At 48.9% G+C, this 25013-nt stretch overlaps 1 protein-coding gene across 3 annotated transcripts; it reads left to right on the top strand.

The window, feature by feature from the left end:
- Positions 1 to 211: 211 nt before the first annotated feature.
- On the top strand, positions 212 to 23102 carry NPFFR1 (neuropeptide FF receptor 1). 3 transcript variants are annotated; one of them, XM_074374134.1, is made up of 4 exons: positions 212 to 2116; positions 13537 to 13851; positions 17740 to 17839; positions 20166 to 23102. In XM_074374134.1, the coding sequence occupies exons 1-4, from the start codon at positions 2074 to 2076 to the stop codon at positions 21040 to 21042; spliced, it is 1335 nt and encodes a 444-aa protein (XP_074230235.1). In that variant the 5' UTR covers positions 212 to 2073; the 3' UTR covers positions 21043 to 23102. The 3 variants fall into 3 exon arrangements, with proteins under 3 accessions (XP_074230235.1, XP_074230233.1, XP_074230234.1); XM_074374132.1 differs by lacking the exon at positions 212 to 2116 and adding an exon at positions 3994 to 4538; XM_074374133.1 differs by lacking the exons at positions 212 to 2116; positions 13537 to 13851 and adding an exon at positions 3994 to 4538.
- Positions 23103 to 25013: the final 1911 nt, after the last annotated feature.

The raw sequence follows: 25013 nt of genomic DNA, 5'->3' as shown, positions 1-25013 counted from the left end.
GGGGATCTTTGAAAAGTACTGATGTAGTGATTTAATTGGTGTAGGGTGTGGCCTGACCATGGAGGGGTGGGGCTTAAAATCTCCCTGGGCGATAGTAACAGGGAAATGCTGGTCTAAGAGCTATTCTAGAGATGTAGGAGCAGAGGATGGAACAAGAGACAGGGTGATGGGCAGGTGGGAGGAATAAGGAGTGGGATAGCAAGAGATGGCCAGGCAGTGGGGACAGCACAGGCAAAGGCATAGTGCACCTGAAGAGGAATGGGGGATGCTCGGTGAGGAAAGTGTGGGTGATCAAGGATGACACAGGAGTCAGGGCTGTAGGTTGTGAGGGGTGGGCTTGTATGGCATGTGAAGTTTAGGTGTAATCTGAGAAGTACCTGGAAGCCCACAGGAGGGGCACAATTAGATTCATGATTTGGGAAGATCATTTGGAACAGTATGGGGGGTGGACCACAGGCAAAGCGATCATTCATTCATTATATCTCCTCATAAGCTGACTGTGAGCTCTCTGAGACCAGGACCCTTGTGGAAGGCAAAAAGCCAAAAAGGGGCTAGCTGTGGGTCTCCACCTTGCCTGCGTATTAGAATCACCTGGAAAGTTTTGAAAAAGTACCAGTGCCTAGGCCCTAACTGTCAGAAACTCTGATTCAACTGGTCTGCACTAGGATCCCAGCCCTGGTGATTTTTTTCTAAAGCTCCCACTTGTGTGATTCTCATGTGCAGCCAAGGTTGAGAACCACTGGCCTGGAGAGATTTAAGAAGTAGCAAAAGGGCTCTGAGCTGAATTCAGTCCACAGATGTATTTTGTTTGGCCTGCATAATGTTTAAAAGTAATTTTGAGTTAGTTGCCCAACTATTTAAAATTGGGAGTTGAAATCTTTCATGAAAAATACCTGGGTTTCTGGCTTCTGAAAATTTGTAGAAGTTGGCAACCCTGAGCCTGCATTCCAATGGCAGTGATCTCCTGGAGCGGAATGGCAGAAGCAGGGCAGGAGTGCCCTAGGGGCCACACCAGGTCATATTCATTTATGCATCGGATCGCCTGCGCAGCCCCTGGGAGGCCCCTGGGTCTGCCACCTGCTTTATGTTCATGCTGTGCAGGTGGATATTTTTCCCTGGGAAGACAACACAGCAGGAGGAGAGGCCAGCAGGGGAGGGGAGGGATGATGAGCCCACTTGGGAAGAGGTGGGACTTCCAGGTTGGTGTCCACTGAGAGCTAGAAATGTGGGTACTTGAAGACCAGATCAGTGATTGCCAGATGATTTGCTTCTAATCCCACCTCCCTTTTCACGTTGATGCCCAGAGAGGTTGAGCAACTTGCTCAAGATTGCACAGTAAGCAGAACTTGCTCTAGAACCGGAGACTCCTGACTCCCAGACACAGTATCACACAGCCTAACACATGGCACACTGCCAGCCCTGGACCTCAGCCAGGTTGCTTGGCTATGCTTCACTTCCTCCAAATTCACCACAGCCCATTAAATTTTCCCTCTCTTGGGTGGCAGCTACTGTTTCGTTTTCCCCAAGGAGAAGGGCAGTCCTTCAGTCGCGTTGTTTTTCCTTTGACCTCCCTCAGTGCCACCCAGAAAACTCTATTCTAAGAAGGTTCCACACACCCCTCCCCACTCCCTTCAGACCCTTCTCCAAGCAGTTGTTCACATTGATTCCAGTTGGCACAGGAAGCTCTCCTCCCTTCAAGGACCTTCTCAATCCCACTGCTTTCCTGCCACCTCCTGGCATCCAGCTTTCCAGGCGGACATCAATTTCCAGGAAGGTGAGGCTTTCTGTGAAAAGACTCCCTAGGCCACAGCACGTGAGCCTAGCTACAGCTGTTGGGTCTGGGGAGGTGGGATGGGGAGCAGCACTCCTGAAGATGAGGGTGAGGCCAAGGTCTTGGCCAGAAAGGACAGAGCAGGAAGCCCTGAAGGGCAAAGAAGTGGTGGGGCTCCTCGAGATGAACAGGGACTGCTTCGGTGCCCTGGATGACTGTGCCCATAATTTCTCAGATTCTTCTACAGGGCCAAGAACCTTGAAGTGGGGGCAGCAGGGCCAATGCCCTAGGATTCCAGAGAAATGTTCTGCTTCTTTCCTCCACTGTCCAGCTGTGCAATATTGGGTAAGGCATTAACATCACCTGTAAAATATGAGCGATGATGCCCTTGCTTGGCTGAAGATTCAGGGCTGGGACATACCCCAACTGATGGTCAAGTGAACCTGAGGGGAAGGCATGACCTGAAATAGAGCAGTGGTGGTCAGGTTTCCTGGGCGCCCCTTTGGAGTAGGGAGGGGAGAGAGAAGAGACACTTTTTAGATCTACATGGAAAGACCTTTACCTAATCTATCTGTTCAGCCTCCACTCATAACTTTGGGGATAAGGAAGGGCACTGTGTCGGGGGCACTTGACTTTTAATCCTCCCAGCAGTCTTGAGAAGATGATACATTCCATTTTACGGAGGTGGGGGGATGTACTTAGGGAGCTTAAGTGACTTATCCAGGGCCGCACAGATAATAAATAGTGGAGGCTGAATTCTATCCATGGCACTTCCCTGCCTGCCCCTCAAAGGCTGGGGCACTGAGTTTGTTTTGAATGGTGCCACGTGTACTCTGGCATAGTACAAAGTTTCTGATGGTGAAACAGAGAAGTCTGTAGAAGAGGAGGGAGAAGGAGGGAAAAGAGGCTCTATGATCCAGAACCATTCAAATAAAAATGATGGCAGGTGGGGGAATTGACCACAAGCTTAAGTTAATGCACTAGAATGATGTGGCAGCTGAAGAAAGAAGAAAGGGAAGAGGAAAGGAAGAAGGAACAACAAACAAACAAACAAACAAAACAACAACAAAAAGGTGAGACTGGACTATTCAAAGTCTAGTTCTCAAATAAACATAGCTCATAGTTATTGAGCACCTGCTAAGCCAGGCACAGTTGTAAGTGTTTTACTATATGGTAGGTACTATTATTATCCCTATTTTGTAGATGAAGGAAAACTGAGGTAAAGAGGGGCTATATAACTTTCTCAAAGTCACATATACAGTAAATGGCAGTGCTGGATATAGATTTTACAGCTGTGTCCTGAACTCTGCATTGGTCAAGGGGGTGTGATATGACCTGTCAAGATTTTGGGTCCTGACTCTCAGGGAAACTTCAAGAACTGTACTTCCACAGGAAGGTGGATTCGAGATAATAATGATACGATAAGTAACATTTATTGAGCTCTTACTCTCTGTCAGGCATCATTTTGAGTGCTTTCCATAGAGGAGGTCCATTCATCTTCACAACTCTAGGGGACAGGAATTATTATTCCCATTTTACAGATGAAACTGAGACAAGTCACAGGAAGCAAAAAGCTCAAAGATACTCAAGTGTTTCATTTGCAGAAGGGCAGACTTGAGAGGGCACTCTCCTTTCTTCTGACCCTATGAAGGGTAGTCCCCCAGATAGAGTGATTTGAGGGCTTAAGTACCACTGCTGGCCATTAGCATCCAGGTGGCTGCCCAGGTCAGGGTTACGCTCAGTGACCTTTAAGGCCTTTCTGGTTCTGACTCCACCTAGAATAAACCCCTAATCCCAAATAAAGGGAGGAATGAGCCATTGACTTTCTTTTATCTGCCTGGAACCTGGGATCTTCATTCATATAACAAAAGAAGGTGGCCTCCAATCCAGCTCAAAGGACCATTTGTTGGGCTTCTACTACGTGCTGGGCAGAATCTTTGACATCATTTCATTTATTTCCCTCAAAGCCATTTCACAGATGCAGAAACTGAGGCTTGGGTATAGGTAAGACGCTTGCTCAAGGGTAAAGATCTGATGAGCGCCTGGCCCTCAATTCCAGATTCAGTGGTTATCCACTGACGTATTGTCCCCAGTCTCCTTGCCTTCCTGTGTATCATAGCTGCCTCTTTTCCCCTTCTCAGGAGGGCTCCAGGGTCCTGGACACCAGGGTAGGTGGCTGGGGGGGAGGGGGCGGGTCAGGCTGGGGTGAGAAGAAGAATAGGAGCGGGGACAGGGGCACAGAGTTACCGGTTATCATTGCCAGATCTGCAGTGGGCAGGGGGACGTGTCCTCTACTTTGGAGGGGTACTCCGTTCCTGCTGAGGGAGCCGCATCAGGAAGGCGGCCCGGGGCGGCGTCGCTCCGCCAGGCGCGGCCGGCAGGGGGCGCTGCGGCGGCGCAAGTATGCCGGGTGCCATGGCGACGGCTCCGCGCGAGCCCCCTTCCTCCGGCCTGGGAGGGCGGGCGGCGCGCAGCAGGCGGCAGAGCCCGGAGTGGAGTTCCGCTGCTCCAGAGCCTTCGGCCCCAGCCGCTGCCCGACCGCCTCCGGGCGGCGAGGGGAGCGAGACTCCGGGCAGGGCTGGGGCCTGGGAGCGCACGCCCCACTGCCCGCTTCCGCCCGGCCCAGGATTAGAACCGAGAGCAGAGGCAGGGGCGCGCGCCAGCAACCCAGCGCCGGAGACACCCTGTCCCTTGCCTGCCGAGAGCGGCAGGCTGCCTCCCTCTGTCGAGACTGTCCCGGAGCAGGCAGGAGTGGGCAGCATGGAGGGTGAGTCACCCCGGGGCTGGGCTGGGGCTCGGAGAGGGTGGGTACTGACGGAGAAGCGGTGAACCAACGGAAAGGAAAGGGGCTGAGGTGTCTATCGCCGACGGCTGTCCCAGAGCCCAAAACTGTGACACTGTGTGTGAGTTAGGGACAGCCAGACATTGAGAGAGAGCGAGAGGAAGACTTAGTGCTCTGTAGTGTGTGTGAGAGACAGAGACAGAGGAAGAAAAAGCCCTGGAAGCCTCTGTCCCTGTGTGTACAGCACATTCCCTCTTGCTTAGGCAGAGGATCCTTTGAAACTAGGTGAGGACAGCTTGCCTGTTAGCTTTAGAGGAATTGTCATCGTCTTTGCCTGCTTGAAGGGATGGGCATGGTGGGGGAAATGGAATTCTAGACAAGCTCTCCATGCAGAATTTCTCTCCCTGGAGGAAAGGAGAGAGAACTATGGACCTGACCTCCAGGATTTTAAGGGATAGGGGCTCTAGGCATAAGGCTGCTTGCTCCAACCTTACCAGGTGGGTTCAGACCCCACTCTCAGCTAGTGTGGGCAAGAGAAACCGTATTTAGTCCAAGAAACTGGAAGACTGAGGGTGGGTCCACTGGCTTGCTGAGTGTCTTTGCTGTGGTGTCTAAACCTCTCTGTGCCACTGATTACCCATCTATTGAATGAAGAAACTTACATTTAGCTGGCTTCACAGAGTGGCTGTGAGGATAAAATAAGACAAGATGTGTTAAACAAATTCATACCCATAAAAGAAGGCTGCTCCAGGAGGTAATGAAACCCAGAAATTCCAAGCAAGTAATTGCAAACATCGCTGGCAAAAAAGAAAAGGGAGTTTATAGAACATCATGTGCAGCTGCACTTGTAGCTTCCCAGTGAGCTAGGGTTTGAAAAGCACACACGCACAAGATGCAATGAGGAATGCAGAACCCAAGATGAATCTAGAAGACTGGCAGGATCTGGAAGAATAGTATTAGCACAGTGCCAAAGCCTGGGTGAACAGAAGCCAAGGAAAACTGGCAAAGAGCTTTCAAAGTCTAAGTAAGGATAGCAAAAAGAAATCTGCTTACAGGATACAATAAAGCAATCACACATCTCAGAATTTTTTTCAAAGGAGGCCATCCTGTACACTTGCAAAGATATGTGCACAAGAATTTTCATCACAGTGAAAACTGAAAATCATCTTGATGGCCATAAATTAAGTAAATTAAATAATGAGAACACCTGCTATGGCTTGCTATACAGACATTAGGAACTGTGTTTAGAATTTTATTTACTGACTTGAAAATATGTTTACTGCCTACTGTGAGTAATTTTTTTAAAAACAGGTTTTAGAACATGTGCAGTATGATCCCCTCTATGCAAAATTACATAGGCTTATTATTGGATATATGTGTAAAATATATACAAAGAGATGATCACTAACATCTTTGTTTGGATGCTCATGCTTCCAAAAGCATACCCTAAGACAAGGAGCTGATGCCCAGAAGCAGAGGCAGAAGAGTGAGATGGGACAGGGGGAAAGGCAAGAACTGGAACCAGGTGTGTGAAGGAGCTGGGTTGAGCCGTGGGCCTTTGGGGTTCTGTCTCTCTGGACACCTTTTGAGAAAAGTGCAGAACGCACTGGAGATTTTCCCCATTCGGGATGAGGAGAAGACTACTGTTTTTTCCTCTCCGTTGGATAGGGTTGCCCCACTCCCACACTTCTAGGTTGTTCCCATTGTGGCTTCAAAGAAAACAAAGCAGAGAGAGCCCTAGTGCAGGCTTGCTGGGGTGCTGGAAGTGCAGGGAACTGTTCACCCAGCCAGAACCTTTGGGATGTGGCTGGGAGCATCACAAATGCATCGGCCATGGGGGTCATCTCTGGGTGTGAAATTTCAGGGATGTTTAGTTTACCTTCTTCTTTTGTAGTGGTCAGAGCTGTTTTATAGTAAGCATATTTAAAAAAAATAAAAGCATTTTATTTTTCAAAAAGAAAGAAAATAATGCAGTGGTCATGAGGAGCCAATATTAGTGCTAAGAACAAATCAGGCTAAACCTACCACATTTCCTCTTACAGACTGGGTTCCTAAGAGGTAGAAAGATGAATTAGGAGATTCAACAGGACCTTGCTAAGATCTCTCACGAAAGCCCTGTGAACCATCAGAGAGCTGTGGGAAGGGGGCTGGAGGACTGACAAACAGGGCTTTTATTAAGGCTTAAATGCAGCCCAGAGGTCCCTTGGACTCTAACCTTGACATGACGTTAAATGATTTAGAGGGACAAAAAGAGCCCTAAGACCCACACGGCAACAGATTCAAGATTTAAGATTAAGATTTAAGGGTATCTCAATAATCTGGAATGCTGGATCAAAACCAAGAAAATGAAATGTAAATGTAAGTGAAATGCAAAATCCTGAATTTAGATCCAAAAAAATTAATTGCATACATTTCAAATAGGGGAGATCTGGCTTGTAATCTTGAGGAAAATTACTGGGGGTCAAAATGGATTGATGGTGAGATGAACCTAGAACTCCAATTACCAAGGAGACTGAAATGTTCAGGGTGGGAAAAAGTTGAGGAGGGGGAATGATCCTGGGGACAGGGGCTCATTTTTATTGTCTGGCTCCAAGGAGCAGAACTGGGACAAGTTGGGCGAGCTACAGTAGGACAGCCCAACTCAACAACAGGAAGACCTTTCTGCCGCTCAGAGTTGGCCTAGAAACTGTGTCCTCACCAGGTCTTATTACCCATCCTGAGCGAGGAGCTCTGACCTGCTGGATTACTGACTGGAGGGCAGAAGTGGGGATTCTTGGGTGGCTGGACCAAAAATATGGTGGGGTTTCTGAGGGCCCAGGAGCCTTCTCCCAACGCCTGCAGACAGACACTGCAGTCCACCCAGCCTCCTGCAGAGATGCTGGGAGCAGCCGGCAGCCGCCTCCCAGGTCTTCCCCACTGGGCCTAGGCCTCCACGGGGTGCTGCGGGTCAGCCAGCAGAGGGCAGCATTCCCCACCCACTCCCAGCCAAAGCCCAGTCTCTCTCGTGGCTTCCTCAGAGCCCCTGGCAGCCTTCACAACTACCTGCTGGGCCCAGAGCTCTGCGGCTGAGGGAGGCCAGAAGCTGGGAGGATGTCTGCTCACACTGCCTGGAGGTGGGTGACTTGTGGGGAAGGCCCATGCAGGGGAAGGAGGTCACTGGGGAGAGGTGAGGAGAAATGAAGATTTCAGCGTAGGAGAAAGGAAAGTGCAAAAAGAAGCTTGTCTGGGGCTCCTGTTGGCTCCTCCAGGGACTCCTCAGCCATTGGCCTCTGCCAACCCAATGATTCTCAGAAGGCTCACCTGCTCTTATTGAGAAGGGGCTGGGCTTGCAAAAACCCGTGTTGCGGTGCTGGGTGCCTGGGATGCGTGGGCTTTAACCCAGCCTTTAACCCAGAAGGGGCAGAAGTGAGGTTGCAGGTCTCAGGAGCCTCCTTCCTCAGCAGTGGTCCTCCTGCACAGCCACCCTGCACAGCCACACTCTGGCCCTCAGGGGGCACTTCTCCTCTCTGCCAATCTGAGTGATAGAAAGCTTACCCCAGTGTTCCTTTAAAATTGCATTTTGTTTAATGACAAGTGAACTTTTTATCTCATTAGCCATTTGTACTGCTTTCTATTGTGTTCTGCAGCCAGTCCCCAGTGGCTCTTGGCCCAGGCTGTGTTCACTCAGGTGGCTCTCAGGAAGTGGGTGCTGAATGGCGAACTCAGGTCTCTAGTCTGGGGCTGAGCTCCCGTATGGTCCCAGGACAGACCAGCAGGTGGTGACAATGATGAAGTTTTTAGGGGGAGAGCTGTGAACACCAGGAAGTACCCAGACGGAGTTCATGCTCAGGGTCTTCATTTTGGTGTTGTTTTCGCTCTCACACATCTTTCAGGCTTGCAGGGAGGCCCACACCCTGGCATTGCGCAAAGTTCTCTTCACACACTTTCTCACTCACTCCCCAGCACAACCCCTTTTCAGTACGAGTGAGCTTGTCTCCATTATACTAGTGAGGGCTCTGGTTTCCAGAGAGGTGACATGACCTACCCAAGGTCATAGCCAAGAACGGTCTGTTTCCAGTTTAAAGGTGAGAACAGTAAGCTCCCACGCAGATTAGGAGGTGTCTTCGTCTGCTCGGGCTGCTAAAACAAAATACCACAGACTGGGCGGCTTAAACAACAGAAGTTTATTCCTTATAGTTCTGGAGGCTGAAAAATCCAAGATCAAGGTGCAGATCCAGTGTCTGGTGAGGGCTGCTTCTTAGTTCATACACGGCCATCTTTCCCCTGTGTCCTCCTGTGGTGAAATGGACAAGGCAGCTCTCTGGGGTCTCTTTGATAAAGACACTAATCCTGTTCGTGAGAGCCTGCCCACGTGACCTAATTCCAGTTGACCCTTGAGCCACACAGGCTTGAACTGCACAGGTCTAATTATACACAGATTTTTTTCAATAAATGTGTATACAATACTACATGATCTGTGCTTCGTTGACTCCATGGATGTGGATCCTGACACAGAGGGCTGACTGTAAAGTTACATTTGGATTTTCCACTGGTCAGAGGTCAGAGCTCCTAACCCCCATGCGTTGTTCAAGAGTCAGTGGTACCTCCCAAAGGCCCTGCCTCCAAATACCATCACACTGGGGATTAGGTTACAGCATATGAATTTCGAGGGGACACAAATATTCCGTCTATTGCCTGAAGTCACCAGGAGGGAGAGTTGGGACTTCCCAGTCTGTGCGTCCACTACCTCCAGGGTCTTTGGTCCAAGTCCTTTAGCTCTGCAGTTCCCAGGTTGGAATGTGCATCGGAATCACCTGGAGGATGTGTTCAAACAGAGATCCTTGGGTTCCTGGTTCCCTAGATCAGGGGTGAGGACTGGAAATTTGCATTTCTAACGAGTTCTAGGTGATGCTGATGCTGCTGGTCGGGGACCACACACTGAGAACCAGTGCATCCCCATCTTCTCTCTGGCCCCAGATTTTCAGTGGCTCAGAGCTTGATCTCTGAGATCATCACAGTGCCCTGAAAGCAACGATTATTATATCCCAAGACCTCCAGGAGGCTCCCCTAGTAGGGAAATGGCTTAACTGGGTTCAGCGGATGAAATTTTCACAGGCTGAAATGTATCCACGAGGGCACCAGGTAGATCTCAGGAAGGAAAAGTCCAGAGTGTTAATGAAGTCCCAATCTGCTGGCACGGGGCCCAGGTCAGGTAGAAGTTCAGGGGCGCTGCCAGGAATAAGAAGGAGTTTTTCCTCCTTGAGAAAAAAAGTCAGTCTACAAGGCTGGAAATTGGCCTAAGTGTAGAGACTGATGTCCAGGCTCAGCCAAGGGTCCAGGGATGGGCAGGATTGCTCCCAGACACTTCTCAGGAAAAGACTTTGGAATATGAATTCACTATGCAGTTCCCTGAGCCTGGTGAGAGGCAGTAGGGGAAACAGAGAGACTGGAGTCTAGCCAGGCAGGTTCTGGCAATTTCCTCTACCCATCCACACCCACAGATTTCCCCAAGTCATGGGGGTAGATTTTGAGGCTCAGCAAGGGTGACCTGTCTGGAGAGGTTCCCAACAGACTCTGTGATGGAGGTTTTTCCAGAGGACCCTGGAGAAGGCCTTCCAACACCAACAATGCCGGCTTTGAGCCAGACCCTGTCACCTGATGTCAGAATCCACCCTTCCTTCCTTTTCCTCTTCATACAAATATTTATCCACTCAACAACCATTTAGTGAACCATTTACAATGGGCAGGCACTAATGAGATGCTGGAGATATGGCCACCAACAAGAGAGGGAAGACCCCTGCTCTCCAGGAGCTGACTTTCAAAGGTGGAGGAAAAAAACAGTAAACCTGGAAAGAAATAAAATATTGGCAAATTGAAGAAAATAAACAGGATGCTGTAAGAGATAATAGTGGTGCACCTAAATTCAATAGAGTGATCAGGCCAGGCTTCTCTGAGAAGAACTAAAGGAGGGGAAGAGGCAGAGGGAACAGGAAGAGATAAAGGCATTGAGGTCGTGAAGAGCTACAGTGTGTAGGAGGCATTGCAAGGTGGCCAGAGCACAAAGGACAAAAGGGAGAGTAGCAGAGGGTGAGGCCAGAGTTATGGCGACAGGCATCAGACCTTGCAGTAAAGAGTTTGGATTGTATTTGAGATGCAACAAGGAGTCTAGGCAATAATCAGTGGCTGCTGCTGGGAACATCGGTGAAAAGCTGATGGGAAACTTGACGGCGGGCGTAGGGGTTGGGGAATCAGGCTGACATCACCTAAGCTCACTGATCAAGCTTAGCATTAAAGAAGAGACCACCAGATACAATCTGGGCAAGCTTCTAGATCTAATTATCATTTCCAGAAATACAGGGGACAGAGAGTAAAATGTGTAAAATGACATCACCAGGGAGCAATCAGCAAAATCCTGTCTGCAAGAAATTCTACGGACAAATGACTCAGATATTTATATGATAAGTAAATTGCAGATGACAAAGAGAAACAGGAAGAACCTAGAAACTAAGAGAGGCTTAAGAACCACATCAATCAGAAGCACTGTGGAGATGGTGATGGATTTTATAATAATGGACCTTCATGAATCGTGATTCCCTGTGTCCACACCCTTTTCAGGGTAATGTTGCCACTCCTATCTAGAGGTGGAAACTGCTTCTTCTTTGGCTTGAGTCTGAGCTGGCTTAGTGACTTGCCTTGGCCAACAAAATGTGGCAGAAGTGATGATGTGAAAATTCTGGAGCCTAGGTTTTAGGAAGCCTGTGGCTTCTTCCTTTGCTCTGTTGGAACTCTGAGACACCAAGCTGTGAAGAAGCCCAATGTAGCCTCTTGGAGGGTAAGAGGCCATGTGGAAGAGAATTAAGACACCACAGCCCCCCGATCACCAGCCATATGAGGGAGGTCATCTTGGACCTGCCAGCCCCAGTTAAGCCATCAGATGACCAGAGCTGCATGAGTGATTCCAGGAGACACTTGAAGAGGGACCACCCAGGTTACTAAGCCACAGTGCCATGTCCCTAAATTTTGGGGTGCTTTGCCACATAATAATACATAATAGAAACTGAAATCTTGTTTGGCTCCTCACTCAAACAAACCAATTATTTTAAAAATTCTGTTACCATCAGGGAATTTTTAATGCTGGTTGCTGGAAAATTGATAATATTGTGACATAATTGTTAATTTTGTTCGGTGTGATAATGATACTGTGTTTATGGGGGGTTTTGAATCTTATTTTTTTAGGGACACAATCTAAAATGTTTATGGATGAAAAGAAGTGATGTGATCATGTGCTTCAAAATAATCCAAAGAGAGGTGTGGGTATGGATGAAACAAAACTGGCTTTAAGATGATAATTGTTGAAGGTGTATGATGTGTACATAGTGATTCTTTATATTCTCTCTTGTCACGGTTCGTTAACCTATATACTCTTGTATATGTTCACTATTACATTCTTGTCTGTACACATTTGACATTTTCTATATTAAAATAAAGACGTTCAGGTACGACTGCGTGCCGCTGGCCTAAGCGAGAGTGTTGTTTCTTCCTCTCACTGTGCACCAGAAACTTCCAGCTTTCCCCCCTCCACTGGCAGGCCCTCCGCCTGCCACCCAAGTGTCCCTGAGACCCTGAATGTGCCAGCTCATTGGCTTGTGGTCCCCCATGGTCTCTAAAGCCTCCAGATCCCAAGCTTCCAGTGGGCCTCCAGGCCAGCAGCCGAGCTCTGGATGTGACAGGATATTCTCCAAAGACTCTCCATCCACTGAAACAGGCCACAGTCAGTCCCGGGGGAAGGCAGGAGGAGAGTTTACAAGACAACATCGTGAGTCATCACAACTAATGACTTCCCAGAAGAGCTGTGGTTGGACACTGAGCTGCTCCCTTCCAGACATGTCTGACGCCTGGGATGAATTAGGACACACAGAGCAGGGCCAGCTCTGCGGCAGACTCCTGTGCCCCTCAAGCGAGATATGGAACCCCTCTGATCCCAGTTCTCCCATTTCAAAGGGGCTAATACCTAACCTGTTAACCTCATGGGGTAGCTGGGAGGATTGGATAAAATAACAGATACGGAAGTGCTTTGTTAGATGCTGTGCAAATGAAGCAGCTGATACCACGATGGGAGGAGGTAAAGGGTGGGTGGTGGCCTTGGCTTTGGATGGTCTTCCAGAGAATTTAACACATGTCTTTGCTCCTTAGCCCTAGTTCAGGATCCCCTTTCGTTCTCCCTTCCTCTATTGCTGTCTTGCCTTTGCCAACTAAATTCTGTGGGGGAGATGTTGATGAAGGAGATCAAAGATCTCCCTTGAGGGTGTAATAGTCAGGATCCCAAAAGAAAACAGGTGGTGCACTCAGAAAGGGTTTAAATGAAGAGAGTTGAATAGAGAGACTTTAGAAGAGGGCAGGGAGGGTAACAGAACCAGCAAGGGATGGTGACACACCCAGGGACTAGCAATCATAGGAAGCTGTTGGTGCAGAGAGGGAATGGTCACTGTGGTCCAGCAAGAGCTAAAGCCATGGAAGAGGAGGCACCCAACAGGAGCTCTGCCCATAAAGACAGCCCCACGGGCATACCTAGGCCAGGCAGGAAGGGAGTCAGGAAGTGAATACCTTGACCTCTCACTTCTCCATTCTGCCAGTCTCCTTCACTGCCTCCCACTGGCTGAACCCAGTCAAAGACCAGAGGGCAAGGGAACCTGGGTAATGTAGTCCTGAGAGGTCATCCTCTGGGGCAGAGAGTGAGCTGAGAAGGATGGAGCCCAGATGGGCAGAGGGGGATTGTGTGCAAATGGAGAGTAACCAACAAGATGGGGTGGGAGGTGTGAGATCACAGTTTGAGTGACCATGGGTTGAAAGTCCTGGATCATCCAGTTGCAGTTGGAGTTGAGCACATGATCGGGGTACCAGGACATGGTCAGGGTTTGGAACACAGAAGGATCTCACCAATGGTGAGAAGTCAGTTGTCTCTTCTTCATCTAGGATCCTGACCTGTGTGCTCCTTTGCTCCTAGGGGAGCCCTCCCAGCCTTCCAACAGCAGCCAGCCCCCAAGGCAGAATGGGAGTGATGCTGAGGCCACCCCAGCTGCAAACTTCACCTTCTTCTCCTACTACCAGCACTCCTCCCCAGTGGCGGCCATGTTCATCGTGGCCTACGTGCTCATCTTCCTCCTCTGCATGGTGGGCAACGCCCTGGTCTGCTTCATTGTGCTCAAGAACCGGCACATGCGTACTGTCACCAACATGTTTATCCTCAACCTGGCCGTCAGCGACCTGCTGGTGGGCATCTTCTGCATGCCCACCACCCTTGTGGACAACCTCATCACTGGTGAGTGTAGGCAATAGAAGCAGCAGGAGTACCCCTCTCCTCTAAAATCCTGGCTGGCCTGGTCTCTGGGCCAAGATGCCATTGTCTCAAACTCTCAAGACAGTCTTGTGGCTGAGGGATTAGACTAGAAGTAATAGTTGCAACCAATTAATCATTTCCTTTGTTCCAGGCATTGTGTGATGTATTCTTCCTCACAACAGTCTGATAAAGTATGCATTATTGTTACCCCCACTTTATGGATGAGAAAACTGATGCTCAGAGCAATTAAGGGATGAGTCTGTAGTTACACAGCTAGGTATCAAGTCCCACATTCTCACGTCCACATTTCTAACCACTACACCATGCAGTCCTACTCTCCCAGGTGGCTCCTATGGACAGAACTAGAACCAGTGGGAAGAAGTGGTAGGGGGGCAGGTTTCCTCTGAGTAAGAACCTAAAAATCCACTTATTTGAGATGTTCTCTAACAAAAGAGAGTTCTTTCCTACAGGTAGTGTGCTCCCTGTCGCTGAGAGTGTCTGTAAGTAAAGACTGGCCGACCATTTAGCAGGGAGTTGGTAGAAGGGATTCAAGCCAAACTAGACTACCTGACCTAAAAATTCTTGCTTGTTCATCCTGCACACATCAGAAAGATCCCAATGCCATCATCTCTCTGTGTGTGATTTGAATTTCTTGTTTCAGAATGAGGCTCCAAATACCCCGAGACTCTGGGTGGGAAGGACTGGTTTCCAGAACTGTGGGGACCCCTAGAGGTCTGAGCCTGTAGGCTTTGAGCTCAGAGTTCCCAGGTGCTCAGCATCTAGAGCCTGGACAGCCCCGTTTGGAGTGACTTACCTGGCTTGAGGCAGGGGGAGGCACAGCCCATGTTTCTGTCGGTTCCAGGACCCAGGAAGTGGAGTCAGGGCAGTCGGCGTCCCCACAGCTCTACTGGCTCTGCCTGGTGGGATCTTTAATCACTGCTGAATCCCAGGGTTTTTCAGGGCTGCTGAACTGAAATGGCACATCCTTCTCCCACCCAGCGCGTGTAGACACACACATATGCAGAGGTACACACACAAACAGGCACATACACGCTCACCAGTTAACAATGACATGGTGAGGTCACTAGTTGGTTAAGGTGGTGTCTGCCAGTCCTTTTCACATGCCTAAATTTAAGAAATTGAATAGACAACACATTGATGTGGTTCAATAGTCAAAAGATACCAAAAATTATCCAGTGAAAAATGTCCTTTCCACCCCGTGCTCTGGTCTTCCACCTCTCTCCTGGGAGGGAACCAGTGTTGCCAGTTTCTTGTATCACTTTCCAAAAAATATTTTATATAAGTACAAGCACTTTTCAAACATATTTTATATATGTGCAAGCAAATTAAGGAAATGCTAACTTCTAATTAGTCAGTTCTGCACCTTTATTTTTTTTCTGCTTAAGAATACAGCATGTAACTTGTAAATAGGACACATTAAAATTAACTTACATGGAGCTATTCGATACTAATAAATGAAAGAGATTTTCATTCTTTTTACGACTGCTTAGAATTCCATTGTATAGAGGTACTACAATTTATTTAGCCAGTCTCTTTTTGATGGGTATTTAGATTGTATCAGAATCTTATGCAATACAATAAAACTTCTCACAGATTCTTTTTTCCTTTGTTTTTGTTTCTGTGTTCTGTGAGCACAAGTGCAGAGAGTTGAATTCCTTGTATCCACTATTCGGGGTACTATGTGACTTCACTCTACTGGGAAGCCCCTTGTTTATTTGTTATTCATTCCCTTCTGTACCCTTACCCCACTCCAAATCCCCTTTCCCCACTGATGGATGTTCTATTAAATGTAATAGTTTGTATACTTTCCTGCAAAATGTGCATTGTGCATGTGTTCATGTTATACATTTAGGTATTTTTGTTAAGGTATAATTTAATATACAAAAAAATCCACCCTTTTTAGTGTACAGTTCCACAAGTTTTGACAAACATGTACAGTCATGTGAACACCACCACAATTAAGCTATAGAACAACTTCTTTGGCCCAGAAAACTGTCTCTGGCCTCTTTGTGGTCAGTCCCTGCCTCCACTCTTTGGTACCATTGATCTGTTTTCTTGTAGGGACAGAAAATAGTGTTTTGCCTTTGTAAGAATGTCATATGAATGAAACCATATGGTATGTAGCCTTTTGAATGTGGAGGGCATTTTTTGCTTTGATTTATTTTCTTTAATTTTTATTTTGAAATGATTTTAGATAAATGTACTGAAAAGCTGCAAAACTGGTATAGTGTTCCTATATACTCTTCACCCACCTTCCCCTAATATTACTGTCCTAAATAACCATAATGCAATGATTGAAACCAGGAAATTAGCACTGATACTATACTATTAACTAATCTGCAGACTTTACTGAATTTTACTCATTTCCCCACAAATGTCCTTTTCCAGTCCAGGATTCAACTGAGGACCATACAGTGTATTTAATTATTTTTTGTTTGTTTCCTCCAACCTGTGAAAATTCCTTGATCTTTCTTGATGTTCATGACCTTGACACATTTGAAGACTACTGATCAGTTATTTTGCAGAGTGCCCTGCAACTTGGGTTTGTCTTTTCTTATAATTAGATTTGGTTAATGCATATTTGATGAGACTACCACAGATGATATATTGATAAAGGCGCATGATATCTTTATGTATCAATCGTGGTATTAACTTTGATCACTTGGTTAAAGTGGTGTATACCAGGTTTTTCCATGACAAAGCTACCATTTTCCCATTTATAATCAAGTATCTTATGGGGAGATACTTTGAGACTATGCAAATGTCTTGTTTCTCACTATACTTTTGCCACTAATTTTAACATCCACTTGATGGTTCCTGTCTGCAACAATTATTACTGTTGTATTTCCTCAATGCTGATCTTCCACTTATAGCATTCCTTCTACATTTGTTCTATTCTGTGGGTTATAATCCAGTACTATCATTATTTTGTTGCTCAAATTGCCCACAGTTTGACTATTGGGAGCTCTTTCAATTTGGCTCCTGTGTCCTTTCGACATGCCAGGAAGTTGCCAACACATGGCGTCAGGTAACTACGATGTGGACCTGGTTACCAGTCCTGAGGGCAGATGGGACCCAGGTCTCATGAGAAAGCAGAAGCTCAAGGATGAGAGTGAGGACGTCAGGTAGGAGGGACTAGAGCTGCTTATACCTCCCCCCAACCTGAGAGTCAGGGTTGATCTATCCTAGTGGTTCTCAGCGTTGGCTGCCACTGAAATCTCCTGGGTAGATTTGAAAAATATGGATGTCTGGGCAGCCCTTCTCTCTCTCTGTTCAGAGACAGCCCACACTCTGTGGAGTGTATACTTACTTTTGATCTGAGCACCCAACCCCCACACCTCGTGGCCTTTCTCTTGCCTTTCAATGTATCTCTCTGAATAAATCTACCTTTTCTCAAAAAAAAAAAAAAAAAAAAGAAAGAAAAATATGGATGTCTGAGTCTTACCCCCAAAGATTCTGATTGTAACTAGTCTGGCATGAATCTGGGTACTGGTTCTTTTCTAAGCCCTCAGTTGATTCTAGTGAGCAGCCAGGGTTGAGAACCACAGGCCTAGAACCTGGGGCAGGGCTATGGGAACAGAAAGCCAGGCAGGGCTGGATGGATCTACAGCTCATGGGGAGAAATCATCGGTCAATATAAAGACTGTCTCTCTAATAGTCAGGACTGTCACGGTGGTATGGGCTGGAAGGTCCTCACTCCTGGAAGTGTATAAGCTGAAGCGGGATCACCACCTAGCAGGACATGAAGGAAAGACTCAAACCACTGAGGGAACCAGCCTAATGGTTTGAGGTCTCTGACTCTTTGTGGGCAAGGCATTTCTCACTCTCAGGTGGCCTCTGTCATTGCAGGGTGGCCCTTCGACAACGCCACGTGCAAGATGAGTGGCTTGGTGCAAGGCATGTCGGTGTCAGCTTCTGTTTTCACACTGGTGGCCATTGCTGTGGAAAGGTAAGAGGGTTCCCGGCTGGGTTGTCCTGGGCTGACTCAGGCCAGGCACCGGGATAAGCCGCTGCCTCCACTGCTGGGCCTGCCAGAAAGCTGGAGCTGCTCTGTGGTCAGCGGACCTCAATCCTGAGCCGCAGAGGGAGGGTTGTGGGGCTGACTGCCTTCTAGACTTGGGGGACTGCAGAGGATACTGCCACCTCCTTCTGGAAGGCCTGGAGGCAGCTCCTGAGGAGATTTAATAGGGACTCCTGGGCCCTAAGAGGAGCTAGAGGGCAGTGCTTGTTTCCCGAGCAGTAGGAATCCTGCCACCCATGAGTCTGAGCCGGGGGAGCCAGCTTAAAGAGTGGGCCTCACTGTGGCCGGAGGAAGTGTTTCTTCTTCTCCTTCACTCCACCTCATGGCCTCCTTGCTGGTCCCTGACTCTCCCTCTGCACCATCTCCAGCTACATCTGGTCTTTCAGCCTCAGATTCCATCAGATGCCCTGGTAAGCATGGGTCTGCTAATGGAATGGAGCCAGGGACCAAGGAGGCTTTCTTTGCAAGCAGTACAACTGACCTAACTGCAGTAGGTCCTCTTCCCCTCCTCCCTCTCATGAGCCCTTTCAATAAGGGTTCATACCACGTGCTTCCCCCAGGGCAAAGGAGGCTGGTAGGTAATCTGGAGGGCTGCCTAGGTGTATGACCTTGGGTAAGTCACTTAACTACTCTGAGCCTCAGTTTTCTCATCTGTAAAATGGTTAATACCCTACAGGGTGGCTGGGAGGCTTCAGTGAATTTCTGTTTGTAAAGCTGATACCACCACCTGGCACAGAGCCCAGATGTCAGCTAATTATTATTATTCAATTTCCTCCTTATACCCACACCCTCCTCCTTGTCCTCTTCCCAATACGGGCACTTACTAGCTCCACCCTTTCTAGAATCTAGTGTCCTTATCCTCTCTCTACCTGTGCCCTCATCCAATACAGTCTTTTGTGACCCAGGGAAGTAGGCATCTGGGGAGACAGGTAGAACTGGGTTCCTGTCTATGCAAGGCCACTAACTAGCTGGGTGACTGGGGGTAAGTCTTCCTTCTCCGACCCTCATTTTGTTATCATTTTTAATGATATGTGAGTGGGCAAAATCTCCCAGTGGTGTTTGCAGTATTCTTCAAGTTCCTGTCTCCTCCAGGCAGCCTTCCTGGTCTGTGCCGGGATTCTCTTCCATCCATTAAGTACTGTTGCACTTATAGCCAGTACTATGTGCTTTAAGAATTATTTGTTCCCTGGCAATGTCTTAAGTATGTGATGCTATGAAACCAGTAGGCCAAAGTCATGTAGGTTGAGGAAACAAGGCTTGAGACAGACCATGGGAGAAGCAGAAGGCACTGTCAAGTAGGGAAAAGGGTGGGGAGACAGGAGAGCAGGACACAGTTTGGTGAAGTGGAAAGAGTACTTGGCTAGGAGTCAGTGCTAGATCTGTGTTCTAGTGCAGGTTCAGCCCCTGAATTGCCATGTGACTTTCCTTGACTAATTATATTGTCATCTTTGGCCAGGAGAACTGGGCACAGGTATTTTTAAAAATGCTTAAGGAGATTCTAATGCACAGAAGGGGCCTACAGCTGCAGGTTTAAATGCATAGTGGAGTAAGACAAATCTGGGTTCAAGGCTGCTTCTTGCTACCTGCCATCTGTGTCACCTTGAGCCAGTTACTTAACACCTCTGAATCCCAGTTTCCTCATCTGTAAAGTAAGGGTGTAATAATAATCACTGCTGAGACGTCCTAATGAGGAAATGGCGCAGTCCTAAAGCTGTGGAGGAATTGTTGGAAGGACGCTGGCCAAGGTGACATGGAGACAATCTGTGATGTAGACTCCACTTGAGCACCCAAGATTTTCTAAAGAAGCCATAAACAGAGACAAACTGTTTTCTTTGATTCATCTATCCAGTCAGCCTACTCCAGGACAGAACGTCAGGGCTGATGACTCTGCTAGCTGTGGGATAATCGGTTTATCCCCCAAGGTGCACAAACAGGATTCACTCTTACCCACACTGCCTGCAGTGGCCCCCGACCTCCATTCCCGACCTGTAGGGCCCAGGTTTTTTGTTTTTGTTTTTTTGCCTTTGTTTCTCGGCTCTCAGCTGAGGAGATGGCTGTCCCACAGGTGAGGAACCAATTAACCTACGAACAAAGGAACTTAGTTAACACTTGAGCTGTTCTTCGATGCTGCCTAAGGTGCAATGATGAATGTAAAGTGCCCCCACTCCGCCAACCCTGGGTCAGAGTTAGCGCTCATCCCGGGAACCACTGGGATCCGCTCAGACCTCCGCTTCTCTTTCCTGCGTCGCCGCAGGTTCCGCTGCATCGTGCACCCTTTCCGCGAGAAGCTGACCCTGCGGAAGGCGCTGCTCACCATCGCGGTCATCTGGGCCCTGGCCCTGCTTATCATGTGCCCCTCGGCTGTCACACTGACTGTCACGCGCGAGGAGCATCACTTCATGGTCGACACCCGCAACCGCTCGTACCCGCTCTACTCGTGCTGGGAGGCCTGGCCCGAGAAGGGCATGCGCAAGGTCTACACGGCGGTGCTCTTCTCGCACATCTACCTGGCGCCGCTGGCGCTGATCGTGGTCATGTACGCCCGCATCGCTCGGAAGCTGTGCAAGGCCCCGGGACCCGCGCGCGCCGGCGAGGAGACGGCGGGGGAGGCCGGGCGGGGGGCGCGGCGCCGGGCCCGCGTGGTGCACATGCTGGTCATAGTCGCGCTGTTCTTCACGCTGTCCTGGCTGCCGCTCTGGGCGCTGCTGCTGCTGATTGACTACGGGCAGCTCAGCGAGCCGCAGCTGCATCTGGTCACCGTCTACGCCTTCCCCTTCGCCCACTGGCTGGCCTTCTTCAACAGCAGCGCCAACCCCATCATCTATGGCTACTTCAACGAGAACTTCCGCCGCGGCTTCCAGGCCGCCTTCCGGGGCCAGCTCTGCCGGCCGCCCTGGGGCGGCCACCGGGAGGCCTACTCCGAGCGGCCCGGCGGGCTCCTGCGCACGCGGGTCTTCGTGGAGGTGCAGCCCAGCGACTCGGGCCTGCCCTTCGAGTCCGGGCCGAGCAGCGGGGCCCCCAGGCCTGGCCGCCTCCCGCTGCGCAACGGCCGCGTGGCCCACCACGGCTTGGCGGCGGAGGGTCCTGGCTGCGCCCATCTGCCCCTCACCACACCCGCCTGGGATATTTGAGTAAGACACGGAGGGCAGGCCCCTGAACCCGAGGGCCCCGACTGGACATGTGACACCTGGGCATGCTAGCGGCCAGGTGCGGTGTTAGAAGAGGGTGCCGCTTGCCTCCCTTTCAAACACAAGGCAGTGGGCGGCTGCTGGTGGAATCTTCTCCGCCACCTTCCCGTCAGAGACGGAGGGGAAAAGTTTCCTGGAAATCCTTCTGCGTGTTAGGAAACCCTTCTGCTTATTATCTCACTGAATTCTCACAACACTTTGGGAACAGGCGTTCTTTTCCCCCTTCTACAAACGTGAAACTGAGGTTGAAAGAGATGAGGCTAGCCTCAACTCCCAGCTGTAAATCCTAGAGGAGCCTGTGTGACTCCAGTGTCTGGATGGTTTTTCCCATCTCCAGCTGTCTCCAGAATGGCCCCCCTAAGGCAGACCACAGTGAAATATGTAAATCCTAATTAGGCAGCTCGGAAGACTCAAAAACCAAAGCTGGCCTGTCCATCTGATGCTTCGTGTCCGGGTCCTGGAGTCCCGTATGTATGGCTGAAGCCACTCCCCTAACCCCTTCCCAGAAGAATATGGTATGTCCTGTGTAGGTTTGTCTTGTTTGTTCCAAGAGGTGTCCAGGGCCATTCTCTTCTCCCCAAAGTACCATTAACAGGATTTCATGCCTGAGCAGCTGCCGAACAAGCCCTGGGGGAGCCTGTGTCAGTTGCAGGTACTATGGGTCTTGCCCTCTGGGTCTGAGCCCAGAGAAGGGGTGTCTCTGTCCTTCCTCACCCCATAGGACCCACCACCATCACCCTGGCCCATTGTGAGATGAGGATTCACAGTGTGACAGGCAGCAGCAAGGCCACAGGAAGCATCAGTTTATTTATTCATGGAAAGGCGGACATAGCACCCACTTTCAGCCTTCAGAAACACATCTCACTGAAACTATAAGCACAAAGCCTTCCCCAAGATCTTTTCCCCTGCTCCCTTCAGGGGACTGCAGGGGACGGAGTGGGGGCAGTTGGCCAATCAAAGCTAGGTTGCCCTCTGGGGCCTCTGGGAGGACAAACACTAAACATCTCCCCAGCATGGATAACTCGTGTACCCTAAAAAGGGGTAGGGACCAGGAGGGCCCTTGTTTGCCCTGGCTCTCACCCAGCACACCTGCATCACCTTCCTTCCAGGTGATAGGAGGAATTGGGATCGCCTTGTGATTCTTGCAGGGGGCCAATAATATGCATTGACTGGATATTTCCCCTCATCTCCATAGAAAATGCACTGTTGCCAGAATTTTATTGAATGAAAAAAAAATTTACAGGGCTCAGGGCAGGGAATGTGGTTCTGAGGCTCCACTTGTTTCCGTAATCAACACACAATGACTTAACCTTGTTTACACCTATACTAGATGTGGGGGCAGAAGAAAATTCCTAAGCCATTGCACAGTGTGTTGTCCAAACATGCCCCCAGGCACTGTCTCATTTGATCCATACAGATGAGGCTGCAGGAGCTGTTGTTCCCATTTTACAAAGTAACTGAGGCTCAGTGGGACCAAGGTCATGGGCCACAGAGGGATAGGGTTTGGGTTAGAATTTGTCTTCTGATGGTTTCTTCCTATGCCACTTCTTCCCTCTCAAGGAAGATGGATTGGGCAGAGCAGGGAGGAGAGATGGAAATTCCCACAAAGGCTTTCTGCCTGATGGTGAACCAGAATGCTCACGGAACCAGAATCCTCACCCTCAAGCTCTTGATCTGGGAAATGAGAATTTATTGTGTTTACTCGTGGCATATCTGAACTGGGCTATTTTGTGTAAACAGTATCTATAACCCATTGAGCAGGCTGCCAAGGTCCATCATGACCCCGCCCTGGCCAAGGTGTCTGGGAGTGATGGATGAAGGTCCCAGGAAAGGGTGTGCCGTCCTGTCACTTATTAGCTAGTGCCTGTGTGGGCCCCATTTCTGGTGCTGTATCAGTGTTATGTGTCACATAGGCCAGAGAATTCCCAGCTGCTTGCTGTAAAGAACTCTGACTCCAGGCTCTAAAAACAGACCAGGGAAAGGGTGATCTTAAACCCAAATGCTTGTCCTTGTGGGCGGGTGGGTGGGGGATCTTTTGGGAGAGACCTGATCTCTCCTCTGGCATGTGTTTCCCCCTTAGCATGACCACCTCAACCACAAAATCACAGCCTTTATAGTGGGGGGAGAATGGGGCACCTACAAGTCAACCTTCCATCAAGGCCCCATTGCTTTACTTTCCCACGAAGATGTCATGCCTTGAAAGAGAGGGCCTGCCAAAAAACTTGCACTAGACCGTAATTCATATATTTTGCTATTATTTTTATTTCTTAAAAAAAAATCCATCAAAGGCTATGCCTGCTCATTCAGAGATCTGATTTGAATCAGGCATGACTTAATGCTTTCATGAGGGGTGAGGCCTTGTGGGTACCTGTGGAGGGTGTGGTTTTTCGTGTATGTGGCAAAAAATATACAACATAAAATGTAGCATCTAAGCATTTTTAAGTGTACAGTTCAGTGACATTAAGTGCCTTCACATCATTGTGTAACCATCAACACTATCCATTTCCAGAATGTTTTTAACATCCCAACCTGTAACTCTGTACCCATTAAACAATAATTCCCCATTCCTCCCAGCCCCTGGGAACCACCATTCTACTTTCTGTCTCAATGACTGACTACTCTAGGTACCTCATACAAGTGGACTCACATAGGGTTTGTCATTTTGTGACTGGCTTATTTCACTCAGCATGATGTCTTCAGGGTTCATCCATGTTGTAGTAGGTGTCAGAATTTTCTTCCTTTTAAAGGCTGAATAATACTCCATTGTATGTATATACCAATCATTATCCATTCATCCGTTGATTGGCATTTGGGTTGCTTCCTCATTTTGACTATAGTGAATAATGCGTGGAGTTTTAAGATGTTGGAAGTAGTGCCTGAAAATAGTGCCTGTGTGAACCTGAGGACAGAGACCCCAGGTTGGGAACCCAGGATCTCTCCTAACTTAGCGTTTACAGGTGATGAAGCAGAGGCTCAAGGGAAGCTGTGATTTGTCTCATTCCCCTCTGGCCACCCCCTGACCCCGACCCCAACCCCAGCTGCTTTGAGCTTCTGCTTTACCTCTTGACAGAGTGGCTAGAAAACTGTTTGCTCCCTCCATGAAATGATATTTTATGAAGCTATTTTATAATTATAGCTTTATTATCCTCACTGAAATCCCGTGACCCAACACCTGGCTCCTGTCAGGGGCCCTGTATAGCTATCCAAAGGCACAAAAGGGTAAGCAATATGGACTTCTCCTGATGTGCCATCCTTTGCCTTCAGGCTGGTTGGGTCTCCTAAGGTGACCGCCCTTTCACAGGCAGCAAGTTTGGAAATGAATTGGATGTGTGATGGGGGAAAGGGCCAAAGGCCTGTTGACACTGAGCACCCCCACCCCAGAGGAGCTCTTAGAGGGACTCGGTGTCCTGTCCTTCCATTTGCAGCATGAGCGGTCATTCTAATCATGGTCTCCACTGATGAATGGCCTGTTGACTTCACCAAGACCACGCAGGACTTAACAGACCAACATAAGCTGGAGGTGGATGCCCAGCCTGGACCCCACAAACCACAAGCTGCCCAGGCCTATGCTGAGAACTTTCTCTTGGGGCCTGGAGGACGCATGAGTTGATTTAGGTTGGAATGGAGGGCGGAGTTGGCAAAGTAGGATGAGAGCCCCCCTATCATTAGTCTACTGTGTATTCATCCAAAAATCCAGGTGAGAGCCAAGCCATGAGCTGGATGGACAAAGCATTGCTATTAAACTCTGTACCTCTTTGCATCCGTTTCCTCAGCTCACCCCTCAGAAATGCCACTGAGGAAAGATCGATGAGAAGGACGTGACCCAAATAGGCTTCACTGCAAGCAAACAATGTTGAATCAACAATAGATTCTTTGTTAAATCACCCAATTCTTTATGTTTATGGCCTTTTATT

The sequence above is a fragment of the Camelus bactrianus genome, chromosome 11, assembly GCF_048773025.1.
Source record: "Camelus bactrianus isolate YW-2024 breed Bactrian camel chromosome 11, ASM4877302v1, whole genome shotgun sequence".
NCBI lineage: Eukaryota > Metazoa > Chordata > Mammalia > Artiodactyla > Camelidae > Camelus > Camelus bactrianus.
This window is presented reverse-complemented; position numbering and strand designations above follow the sequence as displayed.

Coding starts and splice junctions, on each gene's coding strand:
- NPFFR1 (XM_074374132.1), top strand. CDS start 4,175: ATGCCGGGTGCCATGGCGACGGCTCCGCGCGAGCCCCCTTCCTCCGGC. Junction 4,539..13,536: donor AGGAGTGGGCAGCATGGAGG/GTGAGTCACCCC, acceptor CTTTGCTCCTAG/GGGAGCCCTCCCAGCCTTCC. Junction 17,840..20,165: donor GTGGCCATTGCTGTGGAAAG/GTAAGAGGGTTC, acceptor GCGTCGCCGCAG/GTTCCGCTGCATCGTGCACC.